This window comes from Trametes versicolor (assembly GCF_000271585.1).
Source record: "Trametes versicolor FP-101664 SS1 unplaced genomic scaffold TRAVEscaffold_9, whole genome shotgun sequence".
Taxonomy (NCBI): domain Eukaryota; kingdom Fungi; phylum Basidiomycota; class Agaricomycetes; order Polyporales; family Polyporaceae; genus Trametes; species Trametes versicolor.
This window is the reverse complement of record NW_007360329.1, coordinates 1,371,174-1,381,263: the sequence shown is the minus strand read 5'-3', so window position 1 is coordinate 1,381,263 and position 10,090 is coordinate 1,371,174. Positions and strand designations below refer to the sequence as shown.

The following is a 10,090-nucleotide window of genomic DNA, read 5'->3' as shown; positions in this document are numbered from 1 at the left end:
TTCTGCTTCACGGCGATGGTGAACTGCTGCTCGAAAAGCAGCCCAGTTTGATCCCTTCGAATCGAGCTTCTCCACGCCGGCGATGAAGTCCGACAGCGACGGCGAGTTGGTCGACGACATGGCGAGGAGATGATGACAAGATAGGGTGGAAGATGATGGGATGGGAGAAGCGAGTGTGGGCGAATAAGCGAGTGGTTCTGCGCGGTTTGTGAGTCTTTTCAGTTAAGGCCGCGCAGGGCTCATAACCTATGAGAGCAAGTAGTCGTACTGGGCTGTAAGTAGCACGGATAGACCCTCAGTACGGACGCTCGGGCAGAGAGCAAAGACTGTATTCTGTACCTGTAAGTAGCACGGATAGACTAAACAAGTACGGTGAGCTACAGTACGCGGGACAACGAGTGGACAGCAGACTTACCCCTCAGTACGGACGCTCGGGCAGAGAGCAAAGACTGAGGGGCGTCGTCCGCGAGAGGGCGGGTATATCTGAGGAACGAGCGAGTGGTAACGAACGAGGCGCGGGCGCCGCGCCTGGAGCGCGGCGCGGCTAAATAAACGCATAAACGAGGCAGTCACTAAATAGGAAACCATCGCAAGCTCGAGGCGGGCGGCAGTGTATCGTAATCAGAGAGGCACGGGCGTAAAGTAAAAAGCGAACGGGAAAACGGTCCGAGGTAGACGGCCGACGCAGACTCACGTCGGCCGCCACGGATTGTTGCTCCAACACATCGCCCCGATTTTCGCCCAACTGACCTCTTGTAGCCTCAGCGCAGACAGGGCCGGCAGCGCGATGATGAGGCGTGCAAGAGCCATGAAGGAAGGGAGCTTCACGTTATTGAACGCTATATACTTCAGGGTGTGGGATCGGCCAGTGTATGCAGTCATATGGCGCGAGAGGTCGACCAATCGAGAGGACTCGAGACCATAAACCTGTCCTGTGATGCCTATGCGGAGTATCTTGAGGCGAGGGAGACGCCCCGAAAGCAGAGCGCAGGCCGAATTTATGAACGCTAGCGACGTTTCAGTGAACTTGGGTTCCAAAATAAGATCCTCGACCATTTCCGCAGGGTGCGGCCTTATCGACACAAGACACACGTCCAGGGCGCGCGAGAACAAGGTAAGCTGCGCCAGAGAACGCAAAGTGGGACGGCGGAAGATGTGGTAGCGACAACGAGGGAGCCACGCACGACATGTGAGGGCACACCGTCGCAGGATGGCGTAATGTGGCCCTACGGCGTCGATGATTGCCTCGTGGATCTCTAGAGGTATCGCCGTGTGTGGGTGAGACATAGTTGTCTTGAGCCTAAGGATTGTCTTCCGCCTCCGAACGTGGGGCTGGTTTACGAGCCAAGGCTAAGCGGGGAGAGACTATACGGGTTGTCAACTGCTGTTCTGTGATGCCTTGAGGACCGACCATGTGGTTATGTACTGGGCGCCGCCGATATTAGTCCTAGTCCTTCATGGCATTGTAATACTTTTACGTACCGGTACCGCCCGCGTCAACACGAGTCGAACCTACACACGGATACACACGTGCGCCGCACACCGCGGTGTAGACACCATCCAAACTTGCTCAACTATATAGTGATTAATCTACACATACACACAGTATGCCCACATAATCAGATCTAGAGACACCACGAACGGGCCGCATCAGGGTAGTCATAGCGCAGATGGATAAACATGGAACGGCGGCGAGAAGCAGGAGATATCTATGTCGGTATAGGATGCAAGCGTGGATTAGGCAAACGCATTAGCTCGCTGCACAAGCCGCATGGAGGGAGGGGACTAGCAACTACTTAGGGATGGACAGACTAGTCTAGGAGGACGTCATCGTCTAATAATCAATATCCAATCTATAGCCCGCACGCGGACGCAGGGTAGTCAAAGCACGTCTACAGAACCAACCAATCAGCCCGCGATATCGAATCGGCCGCGCAGCGAGTGAAACGTACGTGGTATATGCAGCGTGTCGGCGGACACTCAGTCCCACCGGTTCATGGTGAGCATCTTCCGCATTGTCGCTCGGCCCTCCGTCTCCTCCACCTTGACAACCTTGCGTTCTGAGCCGGCGCTGTACGCGCGGAACCATGCCTGCGCGTCCTTCGCAGCGCCAGGCGCACCCGAGATGTCGAGCGCGATGAACTGCAGCGACGGCGCGTGCTCCGCAACCGTGCGCGCAAGGGCGGCCAGGTCCGCGGGCTCCTCGGCCACAGTGGGCGCCGGCGCCGGCTCGTAGCTCGGCTTGAGTGAAGAGAACACAGGCATGGACGGGATCGCAGGCGTCACGGAGAGCGCGACACCTAGGAGGGGGACCTGGAGTGTCGAGAGCGTGTTCGCGACGTGCGTCTGTGCAGAGCAGATACGATCAGCATCGGAGTGCGATAGGGACGGGGAAACACCGGACATACCATCCATTCCGAGCCATCTTTGACGCCGTCGCACCTGTCGCCGACCAGCTCGAGGAACCGTAGGCCGGGCGCAACGACCTCGCCGTCGAGCACCGCACACATCTCCTCCTCCGTGAGGTGTGCGCTCGCTGATGCGCTCAGCACAACCGGACGCGTGCGGCGCAAGAACTCCCGCGCGCAGAAAAGCTCGTAGGTGTCGGACACAAGCGGATTGCGGAGTGCGACCTGGCGCACGGGGCACGCGAGGGGGAGGATGGGGAACCCAGTCTCCACACGGTCCAGCTTTTGGTGCCACGGGCTGACTGCGTGGGCGTCGCCCGCGTCGTTGTCGGTGAAGAGCGCCCAGTCGGGCGCGCACGACCCGCTGCCCGCGATGAACTCGACGGCGCGCACGTGCGGGAAGGCACGGGCAAGGATGGGAAGGCCCGGCACGTCTCCGCCCAGGATGAGGGTGCGGATAGAGCTGCTGCTGTTGATGCAGAAGTCGGGGTATGCTGCGAAGAGCGCGTCGGAGCCCCAAATGGTGAGCCTTTGGAGGTTGCTGGCCCGCGCGATGACGGAGGAGAGGAGGGCTGCGGCGGATGGATCGACGGTCCATACGCCAGCTTTGCGCACACGGACGGCGTCGCGCATCACTGACAAGCCCTGCAGGGCGTCGAGGCGCGCCGAGGGTACTCCGTGCCACGCTGGCGCCGGCGCGAGCAAAAGGTTGCAGAAGTTGGTGAGCTGCGAGAGGGCGCTGCCCCCGGGCTTGTGGTAGAGGCCACCTAGCGTGACATCGGACACGATACGGGGGAAGGCGAGGACATAGGCGGCACGCGACGCGAGGGCGAGCTGGGCGGCGTCGGTGGGAGAAAGAAGTTGGAGGACTTGCGACAAGACGTCGTAGTTCAGCGAAAGCAGCGTGTGCGACATGCTGGCAATGGACCGGTGGGAAGAGGGCCGCTGAAGGGAGTGCGGGCGCGAGGAAGAGACGGAGAAAGGGAGACGATGGCGGCGGGAAGAGAAAGAGATGGCGATGAGCAGAGTCAGGAAAATAGCAGAGGCTGGAGGATAAGCAAGGCCTGCCTGACGCGTTTGGGCGCGCCGCTCCGTTGGTCTCCGTCTGTTCCCCGCAGTGCCGGCCCTCCGAGCGGGGAGCGTTTCCCCCGCGGGGGTGCGGGGGACGCCACGTGGGAGGGCGCTCCGGCATTCCCCTCCACGCCCCATCCTCCTTTCCTCGTCCCTCCACTGACGCGTTCTGCGACGCGGTATTCCCCTCTCCTTCAGGCTAGCTTTGAATGCATGTCTGCTGTCTCTGTCTTGCTGCACAGTCTCTTGGGCAGCCGAGGCACAGACCCCTGAGCGGCACGCCGTATGATGACTGTGATTAGCCATGGCAATGCGACGATGATGTGCTTACACGCACCCGACAACTGCCCATCCTTCCCCCGAAATTGCGCGTAAGCGATCCTATCAGAGGCTCGCCGTGGGCCTCAAGGGGAACGCGGTCGGCCTCGCCCTGCTGATATGCCTGGCGCACGCCCAAGATCAGTCATCTCTGGGGGCCGCACGACGATCCAGGTGAGTCGTCCTGCCGGAGCGAATCGGAAGAAGCACTGGGCGGAAATGGCGGAACTGGTCGGAAGATACGACCGTTTCCGGCCGCCGGTGACTGCTGCACCGCGGGGAACCGTCGTGCGTCGTATTTTCGTCAGGGGCTCGCGAAGGCGGGAGGAAGAGGAGGAGCTTGTGCGCGCCCTGCTGGCTGCGAATATAAGGCCGCGCTCCTGCTGAGTGCATTGAACCGAGCACATCACCTCGCCCACGCCTCCGTGCCAGCTGACGCTCCCGCAGGCCCTTCGTGACCCCCCGGCCTTCACAGAACCAGCCCCTTTTATGGCAGCTGTCGCTCCTTATACGGAAGGCCGATACAATCCGTTGTTGAACTACACCCGCCTCGTTAGCGGTAGTTTCGCCTCCATTTCAATCGTTCGGCCGGATCTTCAATTGCACTATTCTCACCATATGGTCATTTGAAGGTCAGGCCTAGCTATACTATGCATCACCGAGTGCATATGAACGGTAGTATATCGGCCGCGTCCAGTTCTACCGTTCAACGATCATTACTTATACACCCCGGCCTATGTCAGCTCTTCAGTCAGCTCCGGTCTTACTGTGCATCTGACGAGTTGCGAGCTGTGCTTGAGAAAAGTGAGCGCCGAATATACATATCGATATCTGCGTCAGAGAGGATTGCGTAACGCGGACAATAATCAGCGCTGACGGTGTGGGTCAGATCGCATTTGTAGACTTAGCGTCTGGGATTCACTCGACGCGAGTCTAGGAGCGAGACAACGGTGAAACCACATTCACGGTGAATAACGCCAATTTTGCCAAGTCATGTCGCAAGACGCGGTTTTTCATATATAGGTCACTGGCAAGCGCAATACGCACAGAGGCAAATCCAACTAATCGCCCATCATGTACTAACTGTGGTCTGTTCAGGCAACGTACAGCCCACTCGCCGCTCGACACACGCTACTGTGTATCTCGATATCATCATACCCGTGCGCGCTTTCTTGTGTGCATGCCGCAGTGCTAATACACCCTAGTACCGTCTTCATTCCTCCTGCCCCTGAAGCCCCCAAACCCCCTCAACCACCACGACGGCCAAGTCGAGTCATGATCGACCAGCATGCCGACCCTGGCAACATGCACTGGCAGCCAATGTACAGACGGATGGCTTTACCCGCGCATGCGCCGCCGCTGCGGCCTGCGCAGTATGTGCCCACTATCACTATCAGTAGTAGCCATTTGTTAAATCACCGATGTGCTACAGATGAGGCCGCAGTCGTGTTGAACACAATGGACACAGGCACATGGGGCGGACCTCAACCGAAGTGTGCGAGTCCGAGCAATCCGTCCTCATGATCTGCCCCGCGAGGCCCGAGGGAGCCGGATAACCAAGGCGCTCTACCAGGACTGCATAACGGTCGTGCGCGCCATCGCAACCGCTCTCGACCGACCTCGCCTCGCCGGCGTCCCTACAGCGGTGAACGTCGAGACAGAGCTGGTCGGACGGGCGGGCCGTTTCTTCGGGAAAGGCGGCAAGATTGAACGCGCGATGGACTACGTCCTGCATGCCGCGATGGAGCAATCCTCTCGCGGCGACGGTACGTGGGATGACATACAGAGGGAGACGGCGGCGGCGAAGGACCCCGATATCGTTGCGTACGCTGCGATACCGACTCGCGACAACGACCTGGCTTTTGCTGACGTAGCGGAGAGATTGGCCCTCGGCGTCGTCGGCAGGAGTCGAAAATCGGAGGGTTTAGATGGCGAGCTGGACGACGTCCTCGGTGATGATGTGATGGAGCAGCCCGACAACGAAGACAGTGACTATGTGGATATCAAAGCCGGAGGATCGGAGGATTGGTGACTATATTGTACAGAGGTTCCGCCAGGCGAGAGGTGAGCGTCCTTGACACGAATGGCATCCGGAAGGTTGACTCGGGTTAACATCTCTAAATCGGAAGTACGAATCATTATTCTTGGTAACATGGTTGCTCGCACCTAGACCCTTTGGATCCATACCAGTAGGACTAAGCGTTATGGCTGGTAGAAGCATGGTCCTGCCGGGTGTAGGTGCCCGTTACTGTTCAAAGGCGTAAAGCTTGGTCTGCCTCAAATCAATGCGCCCTGCGGCGGGCTATGCTCCCGCGATACACAGTATATAAGCAAGTGGGCACTACTGCAATTCACGACACCCCACCGATATCCCTAAGCTCCCCCCCTCATCCTCAGCTATGACGACGCTCTTAAACGCACCACTCGAGTCTGTCGGAGAGGCCCTGGTCCCCACCGTGAAGACTTACTGCATGCCCCACTCAGTATATCCTCGAGACGCTCCCCTTCAGTATGTGCACGTCAGTATCAGCCATGACAAGGCAGGCGAAATTGGACATGCCTGTGCACTTCAAATTCGCCGACACATGTACCCCAACACCGATCAATTCATCGAGTCCTTGGACAGTGACTCCCTGGATATGTACGAGTTTGTCACGACGGTGTTTGACAAATCCGGCAACCTTAGGAACGATCTCATGAAGGACGATTACCTCAAGGGCACAGGCGTATGGGGCCGCGAGCTGGACAACGGTGGCACTCTCCTATACGTCAAAAGTGTTAGAGTAAAGGAAGAGGTAATAGTTCCAGGGACCATAGAGTGTATCCCGAAGCTGATCATTTACTCACCAGTTCAGGAGGCAGGGAATAGCATCGTTGCTCCTGCGGACGTTGGCGCAGTCCGAGTACACCACGCCTCAGACGTTCATCTTCGTTTGTCCCACGCCGGAGTTCAACGAAAGCACGCTGAATGCTTGGAAGAAGCAGACGCCCACCGACGCTGCCTTGTACCGAAAGGTACGTGCTGTGTTTTGCCGTTTGTGAGTGCATGTCAGCTAATTGACAACGGACCACAGAACCACTACCGCCGTGTAGGACGAACCAGGTTCTTGGCCTACGCGTGCGACCCTACCCATCCTTCTCGGTCGCTTACCCTCGAGGACGACGTCGAGTGTATCAACAAGGGTTTCCAATGCTGGAAGTCTCACACAAGCAGCGTAAGCATCTTCTCAATTGAGATATTGGCTTCACTGGGGCTCACTGGTCGTGTTTAGGTAGAACCCTATATGCCCGATACTTCGAACGACTGGTTGCATCGCATGATCGAAAGCACCGCACAGTCACCTGACCTCCCAACGGGCGACATTGCAGACGTTATCCACGACGCGTATCGTCGGGACCCGGATCTCGTCCACCAGGTGGACGACCGCGGCTTTACACCCATCCACACAGCCGCCAATGCCGCCAATTTGCGCGCCGTACGGGCCCTTCTTTCCCTCCCTGAGGAAAGCAAGATTTGGTATGATTTGCGTGAGCATAGCCTGGCAGTGCGCACTCCGCTTGAGCATTGTCAACATCATATGCTGAACCTGAAGCACTTCGCGGAGACGCAGCCAGGCCAACAATGGAACGGCTATAGCCCGGACGTATTGCGGGTCGAGCTGCTCCTGACGAACGCAACGCGGGAAGGGCTGCTCCTGACGGACGAGGAAACGTTGCCACTGATCACTCTGTCGGAAGAAGCGTACATTGCCAGTCGCAGATGGGGGTGCACGTGCGGGAAGTGCACGGACGGCTGGCTTTCCGAACGGATGCGCTACAGGATGTTGAGTGAGTTCCCTCGCGTCGCCATGTTCCTAGATGCTCTTCAACTCACCTTCCATGCTAGCCAACGCCCAAGTGGACGCGGGCAACATGGACACCATCGCCGACACCGCTCCCGAGGATGCCCGCTTCGACGACGAGTATGCGTCGCAGCACCTCCCGCCAGCAGTTCGTACCGGTGGCATCTCCAAGCTCGTGTTCCAGGACTACGCAGATGTCGTCCGCGCAATCGGCGCCGTCCTCCGCGAGCCGGGGACCGCAGGCATCCCCACCGTCGAGAACGTCTATCGTGCGCTCGGAGGGATGGGCGAACGCTTCTTCGCCAATGGCGGTCGCATCGAACACGCCCTGAGCTACGTCCTCCATGGGGCCAAGGCGCAGTCACCGTGGGGGGACAACAAGTGGGACGACGTTATAGACGACCTGGCCTGGGAGGGCAACGCGGAGGCGATTGCTTACGAGGCGATGGCGTGCTGTGACAACGATCTGGAGTTCACCCTGGTGGGGCTGAGGCTAGGGCTCCCGCAACCCGGCCACTTCACGAGTAAGTACGTGAGCCGCGGGTATACGGATGGAGGGGAAGAGGACGACGAAGGTATGGCGGAAGACGAATAGGACACCGAGGATGAGGACCCGGCAATGCTGGACGAGGATCAGGAGCGTATGGTGAGGATGATGCGGATTCTGAAGTAGCAGAGGTATGAGTGCACCTGAAGGAACGGGACCACTGTCGAAGCCTTCGAACGGTTGACCCAAGTAGTTAGAAGCCCACAAGAATTATGGATTGTTTGTTATACTCATTCATGGGGTTGAAGTTAAAACCAAAGGAACGTTGCTGTAAGTCATAGTAGAATTCCCGCCAGTGCCTCACTGCGATCTTGCACGGCTAACAGCAGAAGCATTTGCACATATCGTCCGTCCCGAATAGACGTTATTTGCAGCGGGGGTGCGCCCGTTGGAGTAGTTCAATATTGTGAGTGGAGCAATACCAGATCCTGTAGATTTCAGCCTGTTCACAGTGCGAGAGGCCCACGCGATGGCTCCATGTAATACGAGCGCCGGCCCCACCTGAGCTGGTACAAACCCGCTGCAAATAACCTCTAATGAGTCGCGACACCCGTATGACGTAGTCACATGGCCGACCATCCGGACCGCGACCAGTCAGCTGTAGATTGACGATCAGCCCTCCTCGTCGTTTGACCGGGAAGAACCAACGATGTGTTGACGGCATGCAGGACCTTCCGCCCCGCGCATAGGGTGCAAAAGGTCGCGCATGGCCCCCCGCTTGCCCTCTCAGGCTTGCACCACTTCGCCCACACGCTCTGTGATGACATTGACGTACCTCTCACTGTGTACCACCCTAGCACTGTGCAGCCTCGCCCATGCCCGGATAGACCGCCACGGCCTCGTTTCGCGGTTCAACCCCGTCCGGACGGCGTCCAGCGCGAGCACCCCTATGCAGGTCGGGAATGGCTACTTCGCATTCGGGGCCGACGTCACCGGCCTCCAGACCTTCCTCCCCTGGGCGACGATGTCCGACTGGGGATGGAAGAACGACTCGCTTCCCGCAGGTACGACCGATGCAGACATTGCGGCCTACCGTGGCGTCGTCTGGGATGGAGTTGAGTACGAGTTTGGGGGTCCCGAGCCGGAGCAGCAGTGGCTCATCTCCAACCCGAATCGCGTTAACCTGGGCCGTATCGGACTGTTATTCTTGGACGAAAGCGGCCAGACAGAGAACGTGACAGAGGAGGCGCTGGAAGGAAAAAGACAGGTGCTGAATTTGTGGACGGGTACGGTGACAAGCACGTTCCAATGGGAGGGGGCGGACGTGCGTGTACAGACCGTCGCGGCGCAGGAGAGCAACACAGTCGGCGTCACAATCACGTCCCCGCTCCTGCAACGCGGCCGCCTCGGAGTGTTCCTCGACTTCCCGTGGAACGATGGCGTCCAGAAATTCGAGGCGCCCTTCGTCGGCGTGTGGAACGCGACGAGCAACCATACCACGGCGTTGCGCACGGGCGGTGGGCTAGGTCGTAATATCCAGGCGCAGATCGCGCACACGATGGACGCCACGACGTTCTTCGCGTCCGTCGGAGGAGACGCCTTCTCTGCCAAGCGAGTCTCGCCGGATGCGCACCGCTACGAGATCGTCCCGCGCCGCGGCCAGAAGGAGTTCTCCGTCGCAGTCGCGTATTCGCCGGGGGCAGTCCAGGCAGTATCGGGCGTGAAGGAGATCCAGCGCGAGTCCCAGCAGGCTTGGGAGGACTTCTGGTCCAATCACGGTTTCGTGGACGTTTTGACGGGATCCACTGATGCCCGCGCGGAGGAGCTGCAACGGCGCATCATCCTGTCGCAGTATCTGTTGCGAGTGAACGAGGCGGGTGATTATCCTCCGCAAGAGGTAAGCCACGTCGCCGCATGCCATCGCCGCTGTTGACTGACAGTTCGTAGTCCGGCCTAGTCAACAA

General features: G+C 58.8%; 3 protein-coding genes across 3 annotated transcripts in view; 2 read left to right on the top strand and 1 right to left on the bottom strand.

The window, feature by feature from the left end:
• Nucleotides 1-1,980: 1,980 nt before the first annotated feature.
• TRAVEDRAFT_39007 (uncharacterized protein) lies at nucleotides 1,981-3,323 on the bottom strand (the record flags this gene model as incomplete). The annotated part of the gene is made up of 2 exons (XM_008042838.1): nucleotides 1,981-2,346; nucleotides 2,409-3,323. 2 exons carry the CDS (start codon nucleotides 3,321-3,323, stop codon nucleotides 1,981-1,983), a joined length of 1,281 nt encoding a protein of 426 aa, XP_008041029.1.
• Nucleotides 3,324-3,917: 594 nt separating this feature from the next.
• TRAVEDRAFT_73612 (uncharacterized protein) lies at nucleotides 3,918-5,829 on the top strand (the record flags this gene model as incomplete). The annotated part of the gene is made up of 2 exons (XM_008043291.1): nucleotides 3,918-3,971; nucleotides 5,266-5,829. The coding sequence occupies 2 exons, from the start codon at nucleotides 3,918-3,920 to the stop codon at nucleotides 5,827-5,829; spliced, it is 618 nt and encodes a 205-aa protein (XP_008041482.1).
• Nucleotides 5,830-9,075: 3,246 nt separating this feature from the next.
• Nucleotides 9,076-10,090, top strand: part of TRAVEDRAFT_128860 (uncharacterized protein) — a gene marked incomplete at both ends in the record, with an annotated part of 16,231 nt that continues 15,216 nt past the window's right edge. Inside the window, 2 exons of the mRNA XM_008043290.1 lie at nucleotides 9,076-9,225; nucleotides 9,358-10,023. Of these exons, the coding sequence (XP_008041481.1) occupies nucleotides 9,076-9,225; nucleotides 9,358-10,023 (816 nt within the window). The remainder of the gene's footprint in view (nucleotides 9,226-9,357; nucleotides 10,024-10,090) is intronic.